The 27297-nt window shown below is 44.5% G+C and overlaps 1 protein-coding gene and 1 pseudogene across 1 annotated transcript in view; both read left to right on the top strand.

The window, feature by feature from the left end:
• Window positions 1–27297, top strand: part of LOC134466000 (uncharacterized) — a 46594-nt gene that overhangs the window by 2830 nt on the left and 16467 nt on the right. The window contains exons 9-20 of the mRNA XM_063219899.1: window positions 60–208; window positions 598–694; window positions 1337–1357; window positions 1882–2052; window positions 10060–10213; window positions 10333–10397; window positions 10532–10710; window positions 10818–10989; window positions 11081–11123; window positions 20036–20257; window positions 20365–20934; window positions 22296–24193. Of these exons, the coding sequence (XP_063075969.1) occupies window positions 60–208; window positions 598–694; window positions 1337–1357; window positions 1882–2052; window positions 10060–10213; window positions 10333–10397; window positions 10532–10710; window positions 10818–10989; window positions 11081–11123; window positions 20036–20257; window positions 20365–20934; window positions 22296–24193 (3741 nt within the window). The remainder of the gene's footprint in view (window positions 1–59; window positions 209–597; window positions 695–1336; window positions 1358–1881; window positions 2053–10059; window positions 10214–10332; window positions 10398–10531; window positions 10711–10817; window positions 10990–11080; window positions 11124–20035; window positions 20258–20364; window positions 20935–22295; window positions 24194–27297) is intronic.
• On the top strand, window positions 19890–24535 carry LOC134465242 (uncharacterized; annotated as a pseudogene).

Below are 27297 nucleotides of genomic sequence, written 5' to 3'. Positions count from 1 at the left end.
CAATCAGGACTTATTTTTTTCCTGACTTTGTGGATGTGTTGTTTTCTTAATATTTTTAGAGTCGGAGAGTTCGAGCACGCCTAAGCCCATTATATGGTGTGCCAAAAAAGGAGAGAAACAAAAGTGTGACAACTGGTCTGCCAGAAGTGGAGGCGCCGTTGAATGTGCTGTAGCAGACTCTGTGGATGACTGTCTGAAGATGATCATGGTGAGCATTAACATATGAGCATATGGATATGGAACTACATATAATACACATAAACACAAAATAATTTGTACATTTGCACATCTAGGACATTTTGTGAATTGTGTGTAATGCAATAGAGTGCTTCCCACCAAAATGTTGATGTTTGCAGAGTGTCTGTTATTTATCCTATTTGGATTTTGTCTCAACCTGGTTTAGAAAGGCTGGTTATGGGTATGCTAAATCCTGTACTTAAACCACAAACATTTGGGGGTTTTTTGTTTTTAAAAAAGAGGTGCAACTCGTTAAATTACCATCGGTGTTCTCTGGTATCCTATACAGTAACTGCATTTTGCATTTTTTCACATACTTTTTTCCTTTTCACATTTGTCCCTTTATCTATTTATTTACAGCACAAAAAGGCGGATGCCGTAGCTGTTGATGGAGGAGAGGTCTATACTGCTGGGAAGTGTGGATTAGTTCCTGTCATGGCAGAGCAGTATGATCAAGGTACCTGTGAGAGAGATATTGAGTGCATTCCAAAATGCGACCTTGCGTCCTCCACTTGTGCTTGTGGCCTCGCCCCGCCTCCTGGCCCCTCCTCCATGGAGAAAACAAATAAGTTTCCCCGCTGTCAGCCTAGCCAAAACAATTTTTGGGGGACTATTCTTCATTCACCATCCAGTTTGCAAATGAGAAAATGACTTTACAATTGAGCTTTTGCGAGATATTGAAATATAATGCTGTTGTCAGTGATGTCATCATGCCATATTACTTCCTGGTACGAAGCCACAAGCCCAAGTGGAGGATGCAAGGTCGCATATTGGAACGCATTCCTTATTACATTCAAGGCCAGAATTATTTACAATAGTTATTCAAAGGGTATACTGCAAGCCCATTTCCTTCAATTTGGCACAAATTGTGTACACAGCAAGCATGCACACCAAAACCCAAAATGCATATTTTTTTATTGATTTTTTCACCCTGTCTTAAGAAATACCATGCACATAACAAAGACATTAGAAATTTCAGTAGAGGTTGTTAAAAAACAATGCCCATATCTACCATGTGAAGATTTTAATTTCTGTACATGTTCAGTGTGATTGTGTAGTTTATATATAGCATATTTAGTTTCTCTTTTCTCTCACATAGACTGCAAGCCGGATGCCAGCGGTAAGTAGACCATTCACATTCCAATTTTGTGTACCACAAAGTATTACTGACGCTGATCTGATAAAGGTCTTAAACACCTTTGAGTAAGAATAAGCAGTAAGAACTAGGCACAACGAAGATGTTTTATAAACCAATGTATTTCCTTGGTAGTTTCTACCATGATGTTAGAGGTTTTAAATATGGTGAATCTTTTAAGTACTTAAATTGCAATTGTGGTGTAGACTTCATCTTCTGTAGGTCAAGAATGATGCATTCAAGGGCCCTCTTGAGGTTAAATGCTACTTTACTTTCAGAAACCCAGGTGCCATCTACTGTAGTTTGAAAGCTATACATTATGCTGAAAAGTTAGGTTTATTCAAGAGATAAAGATGTACTATCCTCATGACCTTTAAAATCTGAATGAGTCCCGTATAACAAACAATTTACGTGATATATAGCCCCCCTAAACATTTTTCTTAATGTCCAGTGTTGAAGCTACACCAGAGATACAAGACTTACACTGTCATAACTGGTATTTGTTTCAGATGCCCAGTCTTCATACTATTCTGTGGCAGTAGTTAAGAAGTCAAGTGGTATCACATGGGATACTCTTGAGGGAAAGAAATCTTGCCACACTGGACTGGGTCGCACTGCTGGATGGAACATCCCAATGGGTCTAATCCAATCTAAATACCCCGATGACAACTGCAAGTTCAGTAAGTACCCCACGCAAGTACAAATTGGCTCAGTTAAATAACTATAACTTACTTACATTGTTGAAGGTAAAACACTCTTAAATCTTAATTAAAACCTTATGAAATACCTTTCTATCTGTTGTGGAGGCCCATAATGCAAGATTCAAGATTCTTTTTATTTGTCCCGAAGGAAATTTTTCCTGCACATACACACAGCTGTCACATCACACAAAACACATAAGGCCACAAAAGACATAGACATAAAGTGCCACCATAGAGATGCATAAAGTGGATACTTGGAGTGCTTACGTAGTGTAGTGCGACCTCATACATACATCATGTAGAATTGAATTTAACATATACGTGTATATATATAGCCTACATACATACATAGAATAGAATAGAATAGAATAGAATAGAATAGAATAGAATAGAAAGCCTTTATTGTCATTATACAAAGTATACTGAGATTGTAGCTTCCCTACGAAGTGCACAGTCCTTTATAGATGAACATTGTCCAGTAAGTGTGAGTTCATTGTTGTAACAGCTTTGGGGAAGAAGATGTTCTTCATCCTATTGGTTCTGGCTGGCAATGCCTTGTAGCGCCTGCCAGAGGGCAACAGTGTGAAGAGATGAAAGCCAGGATGTGTGGGATCTTTAATGATACTCCTGGCTCTACTTACATACATACATACATACACACACACACACACACACACACACACACACACACATATAGGCCTATATAAAATGATCTGATGAGTCACTTCGTATTTACTGTTAAGTTCAAGAAAAAGCTCAGTTACTCGGTTTCTATTTGTTTGATTTATTTCCATGTAGAAGTGCACTCGTCTTCTTGCTTTTGCACCTCCTCTTCTGAGGTTAGATGTACAGTGTCATGATAAAGAAAAAAAACAATATAACATTTTTGGCTAGTAGAATACATGAATGGCTATTAACTCGAGAAAACCACCAGCCACAGTGGCCGGAAAGTGTCAAGCCCTGATATATGTATACAGTATATATATATATATATTTTGTGACAACACGAGAGGCTTACCTCTCAGCGGGACAGTTCAAGGAGTACGAGGACAAAGTTTAAAATCAGATTAGGGTTTTTTAATGTAGTACTTCAGTAAACAGAAAAGGATCTTCAATTGCAAAAGTTCAAATCATAAATATCTTGAATGAATCCAAACATGAAGTGTTTTCAAAATCCAAGTAAAGAAATCAGGTATTTTTCCTCAAACACAAAATCTTCGACCCTATGGTCAATTCAAACAAAAGAGGGTCTCAGTTCATGGGTGATAACTTCTCCAGGTAAGTAATTCAGTATCTCTCACATGAAACTTCAGTCCAGATTCTCCAAGTAAGTAATTCCAGTAAGGTTTCTTCGAAAAGGAAAGTTCATGTCTCTCGCACAAGCCCATTCACAGGCCTCTTCAAATAGCTCTGTCTCAAAGAGTCTGCTCAGTTTGGCCAAGAGCATTCTCAGCCTTCGCTTCCCACTGCAGACTGATTCTGAGTGACTTTGTAGCTCACTCTAGCTGCTAAGCTGCTCCAGCAGCCATCCGGTTCAGCTGTGGTCTCATCATTGCCTACAGCTGTGGTGACCTCTGTTGGGGTGTGTAGTTCATGGTTTCGCCACCAGATGGAGCCAAAGAGGTCAGTGTTTGGAGCCATCTCGTGGATATGTAGCGTCCCTCCAGCACACAGCCTCTCGTGATGTCACACATCCCCCCCCTCGGGATCGACGTCCTCGTCGGGCTGAAGGATGCGAAGAGGGCATCTCGGCGGGAGAGGCCATCAGCATTGCAGTGGCTCTTGCCAGCTCTGTGGGTGACAGAAAAATTAAAAGACTGCAGACTCAGAAACCACCTAGTAATTCTACTGTTAGTCTCCTTATTCCTCGCCATCCACTGTAGAGGGGCATGGTCCGATACGACAGTGAAACGGCGCCCCAGGAGGTAATAGCGCAGGGAGTCCAGGGCCCAGGTAATGGCAAGACATTCTTTCTCCACAGTCGAATAATTTTTTTCTCTTGGAAGCAATTTCCTGCTTAGATAGAGAATAGGATGTTCCTCACCTCCATGCAGTTGAGCAAGTACAGCTCCCAGACCCACCTCCGAAGCATCCGTCTGGACAATGAACTCTTTTTGGAAGTCTGGTGCCACCAAGACCGGACTGGAACACAGGGCTTTCTTCAAGTCGGTGAAAGCAGTCTCTGCCGCAGGATTCCATCTCACCATTCTGGAGTGGCGCTTAGTCGTCAACTCTGTGAGAGGGGCAGCTATCGAAGCAAAATTTGAAATGAAGCGTCTGTAGTAGCCGGCTAGGCCCAAAAACGCTCTCACCTGCCTCTTGGTAATGGGCTGTGGCCAATCCTGTATGGCCCGTAGCTTGGCTTCCTGGGGCTTGACCAGCCCCCGACCAATGGTATACCCCAGGTAGTTGGTTTCACCGAAAGCAAGCCTACATTTTTTGGGGTTCGCGGTGAGACCTGCCTCCCTAAGGGAATCAAGCACAGCTTGCACACGGGGTAAGTGGCTATCCCAATCAGGACTCTGTATAACAACATCGTCTAAAAACGCTGCAGCATACCTTTTATGCGGGGCCAGGACTCGATCCATCAAGCGTTGGAAGGTAGCTGGTGCCCCATGGAGACCGAACGGGAGCCGGGTGTACTGGTAGAGTCCACCGGGGGTGGCAAAGGCAGTCTTCTCCTTGGAAGCTGGAGTCAGTGGAACCTGCCAGTAACCTTTTGTGAGGTCAAGAGTTGTTAGGAAGCGGGCCTGTCCTAGGGCATCCACCATATCGTCAACACGGGCCATTGGATATGCATCAAATTCAGATACTGCATTTAATTTCCTATAATCGTTACAGAATCTCACCGACCCATCTGGCTTTGGGACCAGTACAATTGGACTTGCCCATGCGCTCTTGGACTCCTCAATGACCCCCAATTCCAGCATTTTCTTGACCTCCTCCTCAATGACCGCTCTCCGGGCCTCTGGGACGCGATATGGTCGCTGGGTTACTGTCTGACCCGGCATGGTCCGGATTTCATGCTGGACCACCTCTGTGTGTCCGGGAAGGGAGGAGAAGACGTCCCGGTTGCGATCCACTAGCTCCAGGGTCATCTGACGTTGATGTGGGGATAGGCTGGGACCCACTTGAACCTCCTCTCTGGCTGGTTCCTTGGATTCTGTAGGGGGCAGACAACTGAAAAGCGCCTCTCTGGCGTGCCACTTTTTTAGTAGATTTACATGATAAATTTGCTCAGGCTTTCTTTTGTCAGGTTGTCTCACCTTGTAGTTGGCCTGTCCCACCCTTTCGATGACTTCATATGGGCCCTGCCAGGTTGCCAAGAATTTGCATTCAACCGTCGGTACCAGAACCAGCACTCGGTCCCCTGGCTTGAACTCTCTGGGTTGGGCAGGACGATTGTAAGCAGCTCGCTGTTGACGTTGGGCAGACTCCATATGTTCACGTACTATGGGGTAAATTGCTTTCATCCTGTCTTTCATTGCCTCCACATGCTCTATCAAGGTCCGCTGTCTGCAGGGTTGCTCCTCCCAAGCCTCCTTTGCAATGTCCAGCAGTCCTCTGGGCCTGTAGGAAAGCAGAAGCTCAAAAGGTGAAAAGCCCGTAGAGGACTGGGGTACCTCTCTTACAGCAAACATGAGGTATGGGATCAGCTGATCCCAGTTTCGCCCATCCTCTTCAATCGCCTTCCGTAGCATGGACTTCAGTGTTTTGTTAAAGCGTTCCACCAACCCATCTGTCTGGGGGTGGTACACAGACGTCCTCAGCTGCTTGATTTTCAGTAGGGCACAGAGCTCCTTCATCACTCTGGACATGAAGGGGGTTCCCTGGTCAGTCAGGACCTCTTTTGGGATGCCTAGGCTAGTGGACAGTAAGAAAAGCTCTTTGGCAATTTGTCTGGCTGTAGCCTTCCTCAGCGGGATGGCCTCTGGATAACGGGTTGCATAATCCAGCATGACTAGTATGTACTGGTGCCCTCTGGAACTCCTTGGTAAAGGGCCCACTATGTCTAGCCCAATCCTTTCGAATGGAGTTTCAATGATTGGTAGGGGGATTAGTGGGTTTCTATATTGGGGCTTGGGAGCTCGTAGCTGACATTCAGGACAACTGCGACAGTAGTTCTCAATCTCTTTGTGTATTCCTGGCCAGAAGAACCGCTGCAAAATCCTCTCTTTAGTTTTCTCCATTCCTAAGTGGGCCCCAAGTGGGTGTGTGTGTGCTAGGTTGAGCACAGTGGTCCGATAAGGTTGGGGCACAAGAAGTTGCTCAAGGACTTCATCATCTTTCTTCTCTATTTGATACAGTAAGCCCCGGTTCACTGCAAAATGGGGGTAGGGAGGACTTATTCTATTTCCTAGCACTGTTCCCTCCAACACTTGCACATTTCTTAGCGCATTTACAAGAGTAGGATCCTGCAGTTGGGCAGTACCATACTGGCCTGATAGTGGGGGGATCTCCTCTGCGCCTTGGACTTCATCGTTCGAGCTTGCGGCACTCTCCACAGCCATGTTTTCCTCCCCGGTGTCGGTGCCTGGCTCACTGTCTACGTGGGGGTCTGCCATCCCTGCAAGTGCAGAAGAAATCATGAGGGGCTCTTGGGGTTGCACTGGTATGTTTGCTGGGTGGGGCTTACCTCTCCGCTTCCGAGGGTCCCGAGTTAGCCTCTCCTGCGTTTCTCTCAAAAGCGACTGGAAAGCCGGGCAGTCTCTGCCAATCAGGACAGGGACGGGGAGGGACTCCACTACACCGGCTGTCAGGTGTATGGTACCACGGGTGGTGGTCACGGCAAGGTCAGTGGTGGGGTACTCTCTGGTCTCTCCATGGACACAGGACACTGGTAGAACACGGGCAGGAGCCAAACATGAGGTGTCCACCAAGTCTTTTCGTACCAGGGTGATACGGCTACCTGAATCAAGCAGGGCTTCCACGTCGTGCTGATTCACCCTCACGGGGCAAACGGGGGGTTTATCTGGGTCGCCGTCGGTGTACCCCACGAGTGACGCAAAAAGGTGGGCTTGTGATGAGCTGGAAGAGGCAGCAGTGGGCATGGGCTCATCTGAGGGCTTCCCACATTGCCAGGAGAAGTGCCCCATTTCGCCGCATCTGTAGCACTGTAAGCTTTCCCCATCTCGCCGGAATTTTCCTGATCCAAACTGCTTTCTTTCTACACCTGGGGTGTTGTTCGGTCCTGCAGTGGCTGAATTGGAGGCCTTGGGGCTTTTAGGACGGGTTCCCCCAGGTGGCGGAGGGGCCATGTGCTTTGGGTCCTTCCTGGAGGCCCGGAGCATTTCTGTTGTGGCCTGGTATTTTTCTACCGCCTCCACAGTGAGTTCTGCTGTGGTCAGGGCCTGTTGACTGATGAGGCGTTTTGCCTCATACGGTAGGGCTCGTACATAGTTATCCACTACAATGGCTTCCACTACTGCAGCAGCCGTACTCTTTTCGGGTTCAAGCCATTTCCTTGCAATTCGGGCTAATTCATGCATCTGAGCACGAGGCGGCTGGTCAGGAGAGAAAGTCCAGCTATGGAAACGCTGGGCCATGCTAAATTTGGTGAGCCCATATCGGCTAAGTATGTCAGTTTTTAGAACATCATAGTCAGTTACCTTGTCAGGAGGTAGGTCTTGGACCGCGTTCAGTGCCTCTCCGGTTAAAAATGGGGCCAACAGTCCGACCCACTGTATTTTTGGCCATGCCTCCCGGGTAGCTGTGGCTTCAAATGAATGCAAGTAGGCCTCTACATCATCAGCGGCCCCCATCTTAGATAGGAAATCACCCGCCTTAATCGGGCGAACCCTTTGGGCTGCCATTTGTTTTTGGAGTTTAATTTCCTCTGCCTTCAAAACATTGGCTTTCCTTTGCTCCTCCAGTAAGGCTGTGCTTGCTTGGAATTGGGCCTGTTGGCTCGCAACAAGAGCTTTCAAAATGTCCTCCATTTCGTCTTGTGGTGAGCTCAGAGACACTAGTGAGAATTTAGAAATAAAATTTTCAAAGTCCTCCTCAATCATGCACTGTAACCACTTGAAATGCCCGCGTCCTCCACCATATGTGACAACACGAGAGGCTTAGCTCTCAGCGGGACAGTTCAAGGAGTGCGAGGACACAAAGTTTAAAATCAAATTAGGGATTTTTAATGTAGTATGTCAGTAAACAGAAAAGGATCTTCAATTGCAAAAGTTCAAATCATAAATATCTTGAATGAATCCAAACATAAAGTGTCTCTTCAAAATCCAAGTAAAGAAATCAGGTATTTTTCCTCAAACACAAAATCTTCGACCCTATGGTCAATTCAAACAAAAGAGGGTCTCAGTTCATGGGTGATAACTTCTCCAGGTAAGTAATTCAGTATCTCTCACATGAAAGTTCAGTCCAGATTCTCCAGGTAAGTAATTCCAGTAAGGTTTCTTCGAAAAGGAAAGTTCATGTCTCTCGCACAAGCCCATTCACAGGCCTCTTCAAATAGCTCTGTCTCAAAGAGTCTGCTCAGTTTGGCCAAGAGCATTCTCAGCCTTCGCTCCCCACTGCAGACTGATTCTGAGTGACTTTGTAGCTCACTCTAGCTGCTAAGCTGCTCCAGCAGCCATCCGGTTCAGCTGTGGTCTCATCATTGCCTACAGCTGTGGTGACTCTGTTGGGGTGTGCAGTTCATGGTTTCGCCACCAGAAAGAGCCATAGACGGCAGTGTTTGGAGCCATCTCATGGATATAGCGTCCCTCCAGCACACAGCCTCTCGTGACGTCACAATGTATAGGACAATAGTTTGGACGCACCTTCTCAGTTAATTCTCTTTCTTTTCATGGCTATTTACAGGATATTGTACATTTTCAGGGAGGGTATCGAAACTGCAATGCAAGCAAGATGTTCTTGATCTGATGAGTCACTTGGTCTAACTTAGCTGGTTATCTAGGTAGAACAGTGGTATAAAAACACAGTGGTAAACATAGAAATGAAAAACCTTGCCATAGATTCCCTCCAACACAGGCGACTTCTCCAATTAACTGGCTATAGACCAAGTGACTCAATACCAGATCAAGAAAATGTTTGCAATATTGGCAAGTGTCTAACACTAGGTTCTAGTTCTACAAATCTAGTGAGTTTATTGAATGACTTTTACATTCAATTAAGATTGATCTTACTTGTTGAAACCTGTGGAACCATCAGTTGTGCCGTGCTGACATCAGGTGGATAGACAGCTGACATCACTATTGTAAGATTTTTTTTTTGTTGAGCCCTCTGCGAAAATCTACTGCAAAGAGCCATGACAATAAAGAGAATGCATTGAATGAGAAGGTGTGTCCAAACCTTTGGCTTATACTGTATATAAATATATATACTGGCCTTTTTCCACTTTTATTGGACATGACAGTGAGGAAGTGACAGGACATGCGTGGGAGATGGGAGAGAGTTGTAGGCATGGCCTTAACTACCATTGAGGACACAGAGGTCATGTCCTCTGTATTTATTTTTAGTAATGCGAAATGTATCTATGATGAAAATCGATATATGAGCAACAATGATAAATTCAGGCTGTATACAACACCCCCATTTATCCTCAAGGCAGTGATTAATAAAAACAAACTTAAGAGTTTGACTGAAGTATTTGAAGCATTCTAAAGGTATGCCTACAGTATACAGTACAGCAAGCAGTATTTGACCTCGGTATTAGAAAAAGTCTGATTACGGCCCTGGTTGTAGGGTTGTGATATGACCCTGACCAAGAACCCGTTTCTAGAAAGCATCATTGCTAACCAGTTAGCAACTAAGTAGGTTGCCAATGGGAAATTGCATTGCAACCAAGTAAGTTGTTAACTTGGTCAGCAACGACACTGTCGAGAAACGCACCCCTGATTTGGGTCCCCATACTCAGTGAGCCTGTTTATGGACCGTGCACTAGTGAGCTGTGTCACAGGACCCCCACAGATCAGCTTTTTGCATGGGGATCATGACTTTTTCCCACTAACTGCATGTCACATGTCTCAACAGATACCTACTTCAGCTCAAGCTGTGCCCCGGGAGCAGATAAAGCATCGTCTCTTTGCTCCCTCTGTAAGGGCAGTGGGAAGGCAGTTGGAGGAGAGGACACCAAGTGTGACGCAAATGCAAATGAGGCCTATTTTGGATATGCAGGAGCCTTCAGGTAAGACAGACCATGAAAACCACAATGTTCTTTGTGTATTCCAACAGGTGATGTATATATTCATTCAGTTGTTAACTTCGTGTCCATTTTAAGCATTGTCAATCAAAACTTCTTTTCAGATGCCTTATTGAAAAGGGAGATGTGGCCTTTATAAAGCATTCCATTGTCTCTGAGAATACTGGAGGTGAGTTACCCAAACCGATAAGAAACACACCATTCAAAGAGAACACTTTAATAGCAACACAATAATCATGAGAGTCAAAAGGAAGGCATCCTATATTTTATGAAGTATCACAACTCTGTATCTGTTTGTTCCAGCGGATGCTCCATCCTGGGCTAGCGGTGTACAAAAGTCCGATTTCAGGGTCATTGGTCCCGGGTGCCAGGCAGAGATTGACGACTATAAAAACTGCTTCTTGGCCGAGTCACCAGCACACGCTGTGGTGACTCTTCCAGAGAGGAGCGCTGATGTGGTGGCAATGCTCAAAGATCAACAGGTTTGCTGGGGGCACACAATGAATAACTTGAAATTCCAAAGACAGTATGACTACTTTTACCCATAAAAACATTTGGATTTGCAATTTAACTATATTTGTGTTTTCAGTCCAAACCTGAAGGCAACGGAATATTTTCCACCGACTATGGAAAGAATCTGCTCTTCAAGGACAACACAAGATGTCTACAGGAACTGTCTTCGAAGAACTACAAGCATTTCTTGGTGGATAAATACGTGACAGCCATGACTGGTCTGAGACGTTGTGCGGAGAGTATCTCAGGTATGAACTGATTAACAAGATCAGACACATGTTCTTGTAAAGTCTGTTCTTTTCTTTTAATGTGTTGGTCTCCTGTGCAATTGTGTTTCAGAGGTGGAGAAGGCTTGCACTTTCCATACCTGTCAGCAGAAGGAGTAGAAGACAAGAGATTACATTTGCATTCTTCTGCTTTTTTACTTCCATGGTTTTTTAAATGATGATGGTGTTTCCAGTGATTTTGTTTATTGAAAAAACTGTGTCAATCACTTCCTTGTGGCGGGGTTCTTGTGTGACTGTTGATGCTACTGTAACTGCCTTTCTTATCTAATATCTTGCTCATTGGTTATGACAAAAAAGGGAACAGAGGAAATAAACCTTATTCTCGTACATTGTGTTTGACATTTTTATTACAACAAGAGTCCCAAGAGCTAAAAAGCTGATTCTAGCCTTTTCTATTTTGCACAATTTACATCAACTAGGCATCCTAAAGACAAAATACCTTTCCTCGATTTTTAATTTCAAAATATAATCTTTAATCCTATACAGCACGCATTATAATCCCATCATGGAAAACAAATATTTCAGTGTTTTTTGTCACATAAAATGAAATTATAAAGATATTTTTTTAGAAATACTTTTAGGTTTGCTGCCATATGGCAACATTAAGCAGTTAGGGAAAGGATCTGTTGTACTTTTTTCCTTAAAGTGTTTTAATCTCAGAAAAACATTGCAAGTTTACCCCACATGTTCAAGGAAGTTATTAGTAGTGGAACAATAATCGATTCGGCAATGCAATGCGGGGCATGGACAATTCAATTCAATGCGGCAAGTTCCATAATCGATGCGTCAATTGTTTTAAGTTTCAATTACTTCCGTGGATAATTCGGGATCAAATGAATGTTAAATTAAATAAAAGCACTTCAAAGCATTGAAAACTGCAAGACTGATACAGAAAACAGCCAATAAAATGTTGCTCAGTATCTGACTACTTGTATTGCCTCATCATGACTGATGAAACATTTGCTTTGCTTTCAGTAGAAATATAATGCATTGCAATGCATTGTAGAATTGAATCGAATCGAATCGCTCCCTCCCGAATTATAATCGAATCGAATCGTGAGGGCAGTGCCAAGGCACATTTTTGCTAAACTACGCTTGTTTGCTTTATCAGTGGTCAGTGGTATGTTGACCCAACCACCACTGACTTGGACAGTGCACAGATTTGCACAAAATATTGTATGCTAACAGTCTGTAGGTACATGAACTGATTTCATTTTGGAAGCCAAGACTTTCAAAATGCCCGGGACGGTATTCAAGATGACCGACTTGCAAGACAGGCGTCTTTCACGATGACCAACAGTTTGTTTGTCACAACTTTTGAATGGGTGCTTGGATTCACAATAAATCTTGTGTGTTAACACTATGATTACGGAAGCCGAGAGCGGCCCTTGTGTAATACTTTTTTAAAATGACCCTTGTTATCCCAAGATAATGATATAATTAATCCAAGATCTCGAGAAAACGCAACAATTATTCTGTGATCTCGATAAAACAAAACTTTTTACCATTATGTCGAGTAAACAGCTAGCTGACAATTGGGTCATTTATGTGCGTGAAGAGGCTGGCTACTTCATTGTTACTTCAAGGTCATTAAACATGGCCTGTTGTCATATGCATTTGCTTCATTTTTGCAAGTTATTCTATGTGAATGTTTTAAATAAAATATGAATTGCATTTTCTCCTGACTGTATTAACTATCATTTAGGATGTAGGGTGTTCTCAGTTTGACCTCAGGTCATTGATGTCAACTATAGGATATTTACATGCATGGAAACCAGAAATAGTTAAGATAGGATCCAAGTGTGATGGAAATGTCTCTCCAATTCCCCAATTTAAAATTATCTTTTCAATTTAGCACAAATGCAAATCGAGTAAAAAAAATAGATCAGGTTTAAAAGCTCACAAGTTCAGTCACATGCCCTGCCACTGGTGTCTGTAAGGTAGAGGAAAGAGTGCTTTGATAGAATAACATAGTCAACAAAGGTATTCTATAGACAGAGATTAAGCCCACCCACTGACAACACTGAAGCCATGACAGCTTTTTCACAGCTACCTGCTGTGTAGTTGCAATAGTCAGGCTATACATAGTAAATAATATATACACAGTAAACAATAGAGTGACTTTATTGAGATGTACAGCAGCATACACAAATACAGAGAGAGAGAGAGAGAGAGATGCCTTGGCAAAATATATGTACACGTAACAGTGAGCTATATGGTTATTTTATGTGTAAGTATGTGTGTTATGTCTCATGGGCAATGTCTTTTTGTGTGTATGCTACTTGACATCTTAATTTCCCCCTGGGATCAATAAACGATACTCTACTCTACTCTACCCGCACCCACCAACCCACTCTCCTCCCATCACTGACAGTCCCCCCACCTGCCAGCCAGGCACAATCCTGACCCCACCAATTGCCCCCCCCCCACACACGCACACACACTACTGTAGCCTACTGTCACACTACTGTAATGTCACATATGAAAAACACATGATGTTGTCTCACCTCAAGGTTATACTATTTTACCACTATCAACGTAGATTTCCTGTGACACTAATTACGAACATTTCTGTGTCAATGCTTTTGATCAGTGACCTTTAGAAACTGAGATATGACGCGTGTGACAACCAAAACTTGTGACAACCAACCCCGTTCTCCCCTACCACCACGTAAGATTGCAAACACTTTTTTTTTAGCATATTCAGCATACTTGGCATTATTAGCATAGCCTAATTATTACCATGCATACTAACCTTTCTTAAAATGAAATCACAGTGACAAATGTAATGGGCCTATAAGTGGAATATTTGCATATTACCATCTGTAGCCAAACTTTATAGGCTGTGTGTCACATGGGTTCTGTGACAAAATTATGACTCCGGTGCAAGGAAAGCATTTTATTTACAGTCAAGGTTCTCCAAAAGTGAGCACGTGACAAAAAAAATAAAGAAACAAAAATAACGTTGAAGTTTCAAAAATGTACAAAATGTTGTAGGACTATGAAATTAAGAAAAGAAAAGACAAACTGTATCTAAAGAAGAAAAGAAAAACTTGCTTGTCTGAAGAGCACACAGCACAGCTCATGAAAAACAATGCGTGTGCACCCACAGAGTAGGTTAGCTGGAAATTAGCAGTTGCTCAACATGGAAGGTGTGTATGTTTCAGGTATTGGGGTGTAGTGCGGCGCATTGGCGCCGGTACCGAAAGAACTCGTTACATTACCAACCTCCTCTCCTAGGGTGGCAATACTGAGCAGTAGGGCTGGGCGGTTCTGGAAAAAATGTGAATCACTGTTTTCTTGATGAAAATTATAGTATGGATTCTCTGCACGATTTTTTCTCATAAGCAGAGATTTCCCCCCACATCTCAATGTTTCTGAAGAAAATGCTGAAATTACATTTAAAAATGAGCTCCTCCATTGCTATTATAATCACTTTTTTGGATTAAAAACAAAAAAAAACCTTCTCTCATCAAAAAGTGAACCTTGTGTAGGTGAAAACCGTTATCACGTTTTTTTTTAACGGTATACCGCCCAGCCCTACTGGGCAGCCTGGAGAGGTAGTCAGTGACAACATTTTGCTGGCCTCGTTTGTGATGGACACAGAACTGGAAAGGCTGCAACTCCAAGTACCATCTTGTCACCCGGACATTCTTGTTCTTCATGGTGTTCATCCAAGTCAGTGCTCTGTGGTCTGTGTGTAGAGATCAAAATCCCGGCCCTAGAGATAATACCTCAAACTATCTAGCGCCCACTTAATTTCTAGGCATTCCTTCTCCACAGCTGTATACCTTGTTTCTCGTGGCAGGAGTTTTCGACTGAGGTATAGGATTCACCTCGTTCTCCTTCCGCAAGGACAGCTCCCAGGCCACATCCAGAAGCATCCATCTCAAGAGGAAAGGCGGCATCCTGCCTGATAGTCGAGTACATCTATGGCCAAAATACACCAAACCTAAAAAAAAATGATACAAAAGGTTTTTCAACTGATTTCAATACATCCAGCTGTCCTTACTAACATACTACATATCTAGGAAAATCTAACTTCAGGAAAGGTGTCATTTTCAAGTTCAAAGTTTTTAAAAATAAAGGTTATTACATGATAATTACATTGGCATGAATTAACATGTTTTCAGGATCTGTTTGGTTGGAGTGCTGTTAGGGGGGGATAAAGACACTACTGCTATGGTAATATCCATGGGCTTTTTGTCAGGGCACATCATCAGTGATGAATCATGGTGTCACTGGGTGTTTTGTGTCTTTCAGCAGCTGAACTGAATAGACAGGAGCCACTACATGTGTAAGTAGAGGGCAAGGTGAAACGGTTGGTACTGGAGACAGACAATGTCCTGAAAGGAACATAGGGCTTTAGCCTAACTTTCAGGTAAGCCAGAGTAGGGCCTGTTGTAGCTTTATAGGCAAGGGTCAGGGCCTTGTATTCAACTAGGGCATGAAAAAGAGGACCGGCATGCAGTGACATTTGCAAAGAGCTTATTGCATAAGCTGGAAGACCAGTCAGGAGGCAGTTGCAGTAGTTCAGGTCAGATGGACAATATCAGAAGTTGAGTCATTCAGGTCAGATACAGTCTGATTTTATGTATATTTAACAGTGAGAAGCGACATGACATGGGAAATAGGCTATGTGGTCAGAGAATGATAGATGGTCATCAAAAATGACACCTAGATTTCTTGTGGCCTTATTTGAGGCAACAGTAGCAGAATCAATATTGAGTTCGATATCATGGCAACCTACATCTTTGGCTGGGATCACCAGCAGTGCAGTTTAAACGAGGCTCAACTGAAGGTGGCATTCCTTCATACTTGTGGATAGTTCAGAGAGGCAAGCGGAAATGTATGCGTAGACCGTGGAGTCATCTGGCACAAAGTACAGGTATAACTGTGCTTCATCTGTGTAACAGTAGTATGAGAAGCTGTGAGAACAGATAACATGGCCCAGTGACGTGGTGTACATGGCAAATAGGAGTCCCAGCACCAGCCCTTAGGACACCTCTGTGGAGAGGCTATGATTTGAGGACAGCTGACTTTGGCCTTGATACATGCTAAGAATGATACCACCAGACCAGAATGTCTGGAAGAACTTGAGAAACATAAAACTCAATTATTTACATCTAAGAGAGATGTTCTTCAGATGTTAAATAACCATGTTTTGAAAGAAAATGCTAGCTGGTGTATCTGCACAAAGATTTTTAGAATTACTACAAATCAAAAAGAGATCCATAATCCCTTCTGAAGATATCTTCTGGCTTACTAGAAACAAAATAAAAGAGTAATTTTGAGCTTGGCTTTTTTAGATTTTGAGTTTTTGCATTTTGAAATGTCATGCATATTTAATTAGATATAGTCCAATTACCATATTAAAACATAACATTTCAGAAAACGTGCAATACATTTTTTTCTCACAAATATGTGAGTAATCACCGGATAAGGTTTCATGGTGATATAGGCAAGCTACATTTTTTGGCCTATTCACCTGGAGTGTCTCTCGACCCTCATAATAAGCCTATGTCAGCCATGTTGAAAATAACTAATTTCCCAAAGTCAGATTTTACTAGATTTTTAGTATGTCATTTGGCAGGTCCAATAGTAATAGAATCCATAAAAAAACCCTTTGTATCAATTTTTTTGGGGTTAAACCCTAAATGTACTCGACTGATGGAAGACCGTGACTGGAGCATCAAGGCGGGGAGGACGCTCGCCCCTCGTCGAGTTAATGTAACTATGTAACCGATGTAACTCCTTGCAGCATGCATGTAACCACTCCCCTCTTTATTGACATTGTGTGCTGTGCTATTTAGTCTAGATCTTTTGCAGTGAATATTGTAGTGGATGGAATGTGTTTAGTATTATTCATAAGTATCATGAACCGGCAGGGCCGGACTGGGCCCTGTTATCAGGCCGGGATTTTGATTCACATCTAGGCCACTTTGATATGGAAAATCTCTCACACAATGCTTTTTATTGGACTTGTGTTAAAGTAGACTACAGCTCCAGGCCTTTTTATCAGAATAGCATGAAAAAGTTGATTTATTTCCATAATTCCATCAATAATGTTAAACTGTCATGGATTGTAGATTCATGGCCCAGTTTCTTAACTATTCCAATCATTATTTTTTTTTCTTTTTATATATGTTGGCCTTCCAGCAAAAAAAAAAACATGAATTGGGGAATTCGCATCATTAGAATATTGTAATAAAATCACATTTTTCTTCATCAAAATTCGGGTCACATTAAATCAGTTGAAATTTGGTACTTTCTACATAACATGCAATGTTCAATACTTGGTTAGGACATTCTCTGTCTTCATAACGGCCATGATGCGTTTAACATCGAAGTCAATGGCAGAAACAGTGCATGGGAGTTATGGAAGCCCAGATATCCTTGATGCTTTGCTGTCAGCTGTTCTTGTTTGTTGACCTGGTGCCCCACACTTCACTCTTCAATATACCCTGTAGATTTCCATGCCACGTTTTGGTGTTAACTCACCAGTTTAATTCTAACTCAACAGAAATAAAACCCCATTCATTTTCAATGGGGTTTCATTTCTGGTGATTTAGAATTAAACTGGTGAGTTAGCGCCAAAACGTGGCATGGAAATCTACGGGTATATTGAAGAGTGAAGTGTGGGACAGTGGGAAGTGTTACTGGACTTCTTGAGCTTATTCACCTGCGCGCTGCTGTCATGCTACTAAAATGTGGGCATTATTGATTCAAAACTTAACTTCGCTTTGTCGACACGTCATGCCTCCGAAGCATAGGCCTACGCACATTGGATTTTGGTTTTGGGCTGCTAGAAAGCGTGAAGCTCTTTCTCTGTAAGCCCAACATTTCCGAGCTGATTGTGAATTGCGTCAAATCACATAATTCTCTCCGACGTTTGCAAACTAACTGAAGCTTTCAAAAGGTTAATTACAAATCATTCAGATTTTTTATCGCGCGAGGCATTCCATGCAACGCTTGGGGGGGATAATGGCACGAGCCGTCACTTCACCTTTGTTTTCTTTTCTCCTACCTGCGCTTTGCTTCATCTTTTCGTCTCTCTCTCTCTCTCTCTCGCTCGCTCTCTTTCCTCTCCCTCGATTGCTGTTCTTCAAGAGTGCAAATCGGGTTAGCAAGGCAGTTCTCCAGTGCCCGCGCCATGTCTGGGCTCTCAAGTCACTTCCAAATAACGCCAATTGCCATGAACTTAAACTATTATTTAAAGAAAGTAAATATGAGTTGAATTATTACCCATCCAATGTCCTGTTCCTACGTTTCTGACTCCTCATTTTTGCTAACTTCTTTTGTGGTAGAGGTAGTAGAAAGGGTGCATTTCATTTGGCTATTATTACACGCAGATTTACATAAAGTGCTAGCCTGGTGAACCAGCGCCACCCGCTGGACGGCAAAATGTTTTGTCTACGGGTGGGTCTGGCCTCGCATAATGATTCAATGAAGCCAGAATGCCATGAATCTGGCAAACCAATTACAACGCAAAGATGTGTTTTAAATCAAAGCGGGCAGGGTTTTGAGGGAAGGTTGTTCTCATCAACAATCTTCGGATGTATTATGCATCGAGGCCAGACTAAATTAGACATCCACATTTAGTCTGGTTTATCAGGCTAATAAAGTGCACCTTTCTCCGCGTGTTTCGCCGCGCCTCCCCAGGGACTGTTTGGCGCCTAGATTGTAATAATCTGCTGTCGTGCTGCCGGTGACTGCGCTGTCATGGTGAATATTTATGCAGACTACAAGTGATCATTACATTCAGAATGACCTAAGTGACAAAACTGAATTAAAAAATATTTCCCCATGGTCCAACCAGGCCACACCAAAATTTGGGCGGGGATATGTCCCGATCAAGGAGGTCTACATAAGTTTACAAGATCTTAGTAACACAGTTTCGTTTTCAGTATTTAAATAACCTGTGATATGTAGATTGGTTACCAAAGGATGGAAATATTAATAAATTATGAGTTATTTTCCGATTTCCACACGACTGTTACAGTTTACAGTCTTTCCAGTCCAGATTCACTTGCTCTGTGGTTATTGAATTGGGTTACGAACAGAGAACTGCACCTAACAGAAGCAATGGGTTTTGTTTTGATTTGTTAGAACTACCAGTATATCTCCTTATAGTCGAAATTATATTATTATCATACATATATTTATATGTATAGTCAGGTTGGAGGGCGAAGTGCCTACCAGTCGAGGTAGGATGCAGAGGCTTTGCTGCCCGGTCCTTGGCCAGTGCATTAGGGCATTTAGGCATCGTCGGACTGCATAAGAGGAGAGCCATCCGCAATACCACTGAAGCGGCAGAGAGAGCCTCAAGATGGCTGTGGCTCAAGAGAGGAGAACCATGGAGTCGTGGTAGCTAGCGCGCCATCTGAACACAAGCTGGGGCCTGATCACCCCCAGTTGGGTCGCCTGGTTGACGGGGGGTATGATGTTGAAAGACCCGAAACCCCCCAATGATACCAGGAACATCACTGACGATGTGTCCAGATTGCATCAGTAGATGTATTCCCACAGTAAGTACCCTGAGAACATCAGTGACAGCCAGGAAAGACTGGATGACAACCACGAATAGAGGGGTGACTACTGGAGAGACAGTGACGGCTCGGAGAGACGGCAATCGGGGCAGAGCGGGCTGGCAACCCAATCTGTGTTCACCGTGAGGAGAACACCCAAAACAAGCTATGATAAACTTAATGGAGAAATACCCCCAGGGGTGCCCGAGAGGGGGGGAGAATGAGCACCCCAACCGGACTGATTCAACGGCAATAGACCTAGGCAATGGACAAACGACTATGAGCGCACAGTGTACGTGTGGGAAGGTATGCAAGAACGTGCGTGGTCTCAAAATCCACCAAGCTAAGATGAAGTGCTTGGGGGGAACGGCAGCATCACAACGCACAGGTGTTCCACCTGGTGAGTCGCAGGAGGGGCCTTGCCCGGAGTCACCCCACAGTGCTCGGAACCTCCAAGTGTTGGTGCCACAGTCCTCAAGCACCCAGTCGGAATGGAGGCGGATAAAGTGGCCGGCAACTACCATGACTACACTGTGGAAGCAGTTTGACGATGACGTGGACCAAATTCTGGAGTCCGTGGCTAAGGGAGAGGCAGAACGGAAGCTGCAAGCCATGACAACGATCATTGTCAGGATGGCGGCTGAGAGGTTTGGTGAAGAGGAGAGGAAGAGCTCGGGAACGTCCTACACAGAGCACAGAAGGTCCACCTCATAAGGCAGGAGATGAAAGCACTGAAGTCTCAATACAAGGAGGCAGGAGATGAGGAACGCTTTGGCCTAGCCCAACTAATATCCATGCACCGGAGGAGGATAAGGACTCTTCGCCGGGCAGAGTGGCATCGGAGGAGGCGACGGGAGAGATCGCGTAAAAGAGCGGCCTTCATCGCGAACCCCTACAAGTTCACGAAAGACCTGCTAGGCCAAAAGCGCAGCGGTAGACTATCCTCTTCAAAGGAAGACATTGACCAGCATCTCGCACAGATGTTCAGTGATCCAAGAAGAGAGGAGGCGCTGGGTGAATGTGATATCCTCATTGATCCACCCGGACCAGAGGTGCAGTTTGACATGGCGGAGCTGAAGCTGTTGGAAATCAAGGAGGTTGTCCATAAAGCTAGAGCAGGCTCCGCTCCAGGACCAAGTGGTACATCGTACAAGGTGTACAAGAACTGTCCCAAACTGCTACTACGGCTGTGGAAGATCCTGCGAGTGTTCTGGAGGAAGGGGAAGATCCCAGAACAATGGCGGATGGCAGAAGGGGTCTGGATCCCGAAGGAGGAAGGTTCCACCCAGCTCGACCAGTTCCGCATCATCTCCCTCCTTTGCATCGAGTCCAAAATCTTCTTCAGCACCATCTCCAAGAGACTGAGCAGCTACCTAGTGTAACAGGTTGGACTAGGTCCCCTGTTAGTGTGCATGTTGTAATTGAAAACAGCTGCCCATGTGGGCGAGGGTGGAGCCCTTCCGGTTAGTATAAATTGCCTACTATGTTGTCTGTTAGCCAGGTGTGGCTAACCTCAGTACCGGTTGGCGCTTGGGGAAGCCCTGTACGCTGGGTGAAGTAGGTGATGTTGGCGTGTTGGGTGTTGGACCCACATTGGAGCGCGTAGAGCGCAGCTGAAATGCGGACGCCAGGTTGCCGCATGTAGCCTAACCGGCTCGAAGGTAAGCCCTTCTGTGTGCACCTGGCGATAGCCAATTATGTTTGTACTGTGGCTAACGAGATGTTGTTTCACTGCAGCATTGCATGGTGAAGCAAGGGTCAACCGTAGACTTCCAAGCTCGGTCCAGTGCTTCCCAATTGCAACTGAAGGTAATTTCTAATTAACCGTCACTCTGTGCCTGTGGCTTTCATGCCACACCTTGCTCATTGATAATGGCATTTCCCTGGCATTAACCCAGTCTGTCTTGTGCTTTCTAGGTTGAGCACATTATTGTCAATTGGCTGGGGTGGGGGACGCCGCCGTCTTTTCCCGGTGTTTGTGTTTGTTATTTTGCCTTTTACCACCACGAGCTCTTTTAGTAGTGGCAGGTTGTTGTTCCTTTGCGCAGGTGCGCGACGCTTTCGTCTTTCAGCCATACGGTCTGACACGGTCAGCTCCAGTCACCCACCCCTTAGACAAGGGATGAGTGATTGGGGACTGGCCGGTTGAGATTTGTAGCAGTATCGTGTAAACTTATTGGTGAGGTGTAGATCCCCTGAGTGGTATAGTAAACTCTCTGCCAAGAGGCCTGATTTGATAATAGGCTACCTCTTCACTGCGAATCATTTCAGTGTGCTGTGACTTATTTTGTTTATTTTGATTATGTTTTGGGTGTACTGTTTTGATTGTTTGCAGTGTTATTTTGCATTCGCAGTGCAGTGTGTAGCTAACACACTCAGTAAATTACCTGTAGTCTACTAGGCCTACTCAGTGCTCTCGCACTTAAGCCGTCACCGTTTCATGATATGTACCTGTATTGACTTCAGTAGAGTTAAGACTCTGTTTGTGTATATGGACTCAAGTGAACTGCCTGCTCATTTTGAAAACGAATAAGACTGAAAGCAGAAGAAAATAAAAACTATTGTATGTGCAACAGCTGTGTCATCCTTGTCATCTAGAACCTGTCGGGGAAAATTGTATTTTTTAACATCTGGGTTGTCTCACCCTTAACGAGACTGGCGTAGTCACCTTTTAAAACCTAATTGCTTAAAAGTTAGTAATCCTACCAACCTCCACTCTGCTACACTGGCAAGGAACAGCTATATCGACACATCAGTCCAGAAAGGTGGCATTTCTGGCATGCCGGGCTGTGTGGAGCACACTGGTGTGGTAACACAGCTTATCCGAGAGGCCAGAGAAAACAGGGGTAACCTGTCAGTACTTTGGCTTGACCTGGCAAATGCATTTGGCTCCATCCCCCATAAGCTTGTCCAGCTCACTTTGGTGAAACACCATGTCCCCAGCAAGTGCAGAGACCTCATCGCTGACTACTACAACAACTTCAGTATGAGGGTCTCTGCAGGAGCAACTCCATCAAGCTGGCACAAGGTAGACATAGGCATCATCACAGGGTGTACCATCTCTGTGACGCTGTTCTCCTTGGCCATGAATATGCTCACCAAGTCTGCGGAGCCAGAGTGCAGAGGACCACGTATGAACTCTGGACAACGTCAGCCACCCATCAGGGCATTCATGGATGACCTTACAGTCACCACAGAATCAGTCCCAGGATGCCGGTGGATACTGAAGGGCCTGGAGAAGATGATGGAGTGGGCCCGAATGCGTTTCAAGCCAGCCAAATCCAGATCCATGGTGCTGAGAAAAGGAAAGGTAGAGGACAAGTTCCGGTTTAACATCACAGGCACCGCAATCCCAACGATCACAGAGAAGCCAGTCAAGAGCTTGGGAAAGGTGTTTGACAGCTCTCTGAAGGATGCAACATCTATCCAGACCACCTGTGCTGAGTTGGAGGGCTGGCTGAAAGCCGTGGACAAATCTGGGCTACCTGGAAAGTTCAAAGCCTGGGTCTACCAGCATGGCATCCTCCCCAGAATCTTGTGGCCCCTCCTTATCTATGCCGTCCCAGTTTCCACAGTAGAGACCTTGGAAAGGAAAGTCAGCAACCACCTGCGGAGATGGCTGGGGTTACCTAAAAGTCTGAGCAGCATCGCACTCTACGGGCGCAATAACAAGCTGCAGCTGCCCTTTAAATCCTTGGAGGAGGAGTTCAAGGTAGCAAGGGTTAGAGAGGTGGTGCTGTACAGGGACTCCAGTGATCCAAAGGTGGCCAATGCTGGAATCCAAGTGAGGACGGGCAGGAAGTGGAAGGCAGAAGAGGCCGTACAGACGGCTGAAGCTAGGCTGCGCCACAAGGCTTTGGTGGGAGTGGTGACACGAGGCAGAGCGGGTCTGGGATCCTTTCCAACCCCGAAAATGAACACCAGGGGGAAAGAGAGGCGGCACCAGATTCAAGAGGAGGTGAGGGCTGATGTGGAGGAGATGCGATCCTGTAGGGCTGTGGACATGAGACAGCAGGGGGCCTGGACAAGATGGGAGAATGCGATGGAGCGGAAAGTAACCTGGAATGAGATCTGGAGAGCTGAGCCCCACCGCATTAAATTTCTTATCCAGGCAGTGTACGATGTATTGCCCAGTCCGTCAAATCTGCAAGCATGGGGTCTAGCAGAGTCACCAGCCTGCCCACTATGTTCCAAGAGAGGCACCTTGGAACATGTCCTTAGTTGCTGTACAACAGCACTAGGTGAAGGGCGTTACCGCTGGAGGCATGATCAAGTCCTGAAGACTATAGCCGAAGCTATCAGCACAGGACTGGTATGGGCAAAGCAGCAGCGTACCCCCAAGATCAACATCACCTTTGTCAAGGCTGGAGAGCAGGTTACCCCAGCAAACAAGGCACCAACAGGCATACTGACCTCAGCAAAAGACTGGCAGCTTCTGGTGGACCTTGAGAAACAGCTGAGGTTCCCCAGCAACATTGCAGTCACCACCCTCCGCCCTGACATCGTCCTTGTATCAGAGTCCACCAAGCAGGTTGTGTTGCTGGAACTTACAGTCCCGTGGGAAGACCGCCTGGAAGAAGCTTTTGAGAGGAAGCTCTCCAAGTACGCAGGGCTGGTCAATGAGTGCCAGCAGTCAGGTTGGAGGGCGAAGTGCCTACCAGTCGAGGTAGGATGCAGAGGCTTTGCTGCCCGGTCCTTGGCCAGTGCATTAGGGCATTTAGGCATCGTCGGACTGCATAAGAGGAGAGCCATCCGCAATACCACTGAAGCGGCAGAGAGAGCCTCAAGATGGCTGTGGCTCAAGAGAGGAGAACCATGGAGTCGTGGTAGCTAGCGCGCCATCTGAACACAAGCTGGGGCCTGATCACCCCCAGTTGGGTCGCCTGGTTGACGGGGGGTATGATGTTGAAAGACCCGAAACCCCCCAATGATACCAGGAACATCACTGACGATGTGTCCAGATTGCATCAGTAGATGTATTCCCACAGTAATATGTGGTACATTTAGGATGTAGCCTATGTCTGAAGAAATGGAACAAAATAATTACCACACAAGATTCTGATGTGACCAGTGCTGGGTGTGTAAACTGTGGATTAAAGTAGAGTGATTGCAAGAAACAAAGACATTTGCTGCGACGAAGACAGCGTTTTAAGGTAGGCCTACACCGTTTGGTTATACATTTTGTTGACTTATGGTTGTGCTTTGAAGTAGCTAGGTTTGGCTTTTTTGCTGCATGGTGGGTTTATTGCACAATGTAGACAGACTTTTTGTAAGCTATAGGCTACTATACTATATTTTGTAAGCCTACTCTTCTAAAAATCCCCACACTCAAAACTTTGTGCCCATGCTCATCCTGTCTTCCTTAAACGATATTTCAATTTCAAACTGTCAAAATGACAGTGGAGTGCACATTTGCATGGAACAGTAGCGTGATGTAGCCTAACCTAGTAGGCCTATGAATGCTTTGGACTGTGATGATGGCTCCAGTGGTGTAGTCTACTTTTTGAAGTGGGTATACTGTATATTTGAGCATTTTTTGATGTGTACTGTATATATTTGTGCTATTGTAAATAATGGATCAATCAATTTTAAGTGGGTATGCTGTCATCCCTGAAATTTTGAAATGGGTGCGTATACCTGCGTTTTACGTAGACTACACCACTGGCTGTGCATTTCATCAAGGTGTAGGCTAAATTCTCCAATTCAGGTTGATATTTTGACAACACTAATGTTCACATGTAGTACGACTGCAGATTTCGTGGCTTTTGTCTTTTTGGTTAGGAAACCATGTTGTTCGCTTTGTTTTGTTTTTTTGTTTGTTTGTTTTTTTAAAGAGGGCCGCCAAGGGGAAAATTCTCCCGGTGGGAAAAGGTGGGCCACTCCGCCCCTGGTTATAATGGCCACTCCGGCATTGCGAACCGGGACGGTTAAATTGCTGAGGGCACAGTGCAGCCTTTATTTATAAAGAACATGACTGGAACAGCGCCCTGGATGACTATTGCGTTGCAAAACCGAACACTGGCTGAATTCTCTCTCTGCTCCCCCAGCATTGCGCAGACACGCCAACCCCACTCCTCGTCCAGTCGTCCGATTCTGAACCACGGCCTGGCGCAGCGGTGGGCCCACATAGGACACTTGGGACTTTGGACATTGGACTGGTACAGTGGGCCTGCCAGGGCTGCTTCTGGGTTTAGTGGACAATCATAGACTTTGATTTTAATAAATGTTTGGACTAAAACGTGAAACTGGTGTCCTGGCTTGTTTGTGGGTGTGCAGTTACTCCTCAGGGTAGTAGTGGTATTAAATCGGGGCGCCGCCAGCAACCGTGCATGTGGCGTAGTCGGCAGGATTCTACCCTGATTGAGTGGCTGTGCTGTAGGATCAATGGGAAATTTTCGGAATATTGACGCATCGGGCCAATGGTGTGTCGGAAAAACGAGCAGTCCCCATTAGCTATGCAGGTAGTTACCTACTAGATACTGACAGTGATTCCTTCAAAACCAGTCGGAGTATATACGGTGACATACGGTATATATGGCAATTGTGACGGCACCACTAAGCTAATACAGCCGTCTCCAAAAGCGTTGTCGCTCATCCATCTGTTTGGAATAACAGCTTGTGACGGCACCACTAAGCTTATACAGCCGTCTCCAAAAGTGTTGTCGCTTATCCATCTGTTTGGAATAACAGCTAATAACCTGACTTTCAAATAATCACTTGGCTTCAGAAGTCACTCATATGAAAGCTACAACCCGTCCGAATGAAAATGTATGTACAAAAATACATTTCATGCGCCAAAGACAGATTGACCCTTTAATGAACACAGACAGGGCAGATTTTCACAAGAGAAAAGTTTTGTCGCTTATCGAACGTAATGTGAAAATGAGCAGATAAGTCACTTCAAAAACACTTTAAATATGCAGATCGGGTGTCATTCTTAATCACTGAATCACTCTCACCTCTTCAGAACTTTGGCCTTATGTGTATGTTTAGGGTCGTTGTAATCATGGAAATCAACACAATGAAAAACAATGAAGGTCAATGAGAGATGGTGACATATTTGCTATTCCTAGAGCAATACATTTTTAACTTCATGATTTAATCAATGGTAAAAGCCCTCACACACCAACAGCATGCATGCAGCTCCACATAAGAGCTCTATCCCTCCCATGTTTGACTTTAGGCACCATGTATTTTTTTCAGATTCTCAGACTTTAACACCAAAGTCTCTCCCACTGTCCTGTCTCAAAAAAGCGAGCGAAATGAATAGGTGACAACACTTTTGGAGACGGCTGTAGTTGATTTGTTCTGTTTTTTTTTCCGTAAGGTTTTCACTAATGGCACGAGATACGGTTGCTTGGGCACATCACCACCGTGATTGAGTGAGTGGCAGGCGCTTATAGACTTTCCTTCAGTCGCTTCTCCTTTCCATCTCTTGCTAGTACCAAATATGAACAATGTCTGCATGCTGTAAACATCTCTCTGCCGTAGAAAGGGTTGTGCTTTTTAATGTTCATGGGTTTTCTTTTTTTGTTTATTTTATCTCTACCTATATTAGTTTACTATCGCCACAGCTTCATTAATTTATATAAAATTTGTTTCTAAACATTTCAACATTAAAGTGGTTATCAAATAATTTATCTTAGATACATATTTAAGATTCAATAGGTCTATTTATTTTATTACATCTATACAAGTGTATAGTAAAACGTGTGTTTTGTCTCCTTAAAAGATAAATAAA

This window comes from Engraulis encrasicolus, chromosome 16 (genome assembly GCF_034702125.1).
Source record: "Engraulis encrasicolus isolate BLACKSEA-1 chromosome 16, IST_EnEncr_1.0, whole genome shotgun sequence".
NCBI lineage: Eukaryota > Metazoa > Chordata > Actinopteri > Clupeiformes > Engraulidae > Engraulis > Engraulis encrasicolus.
This window is presented reverse-complemented; position numbering and strand designations above follow the sequence as displayed.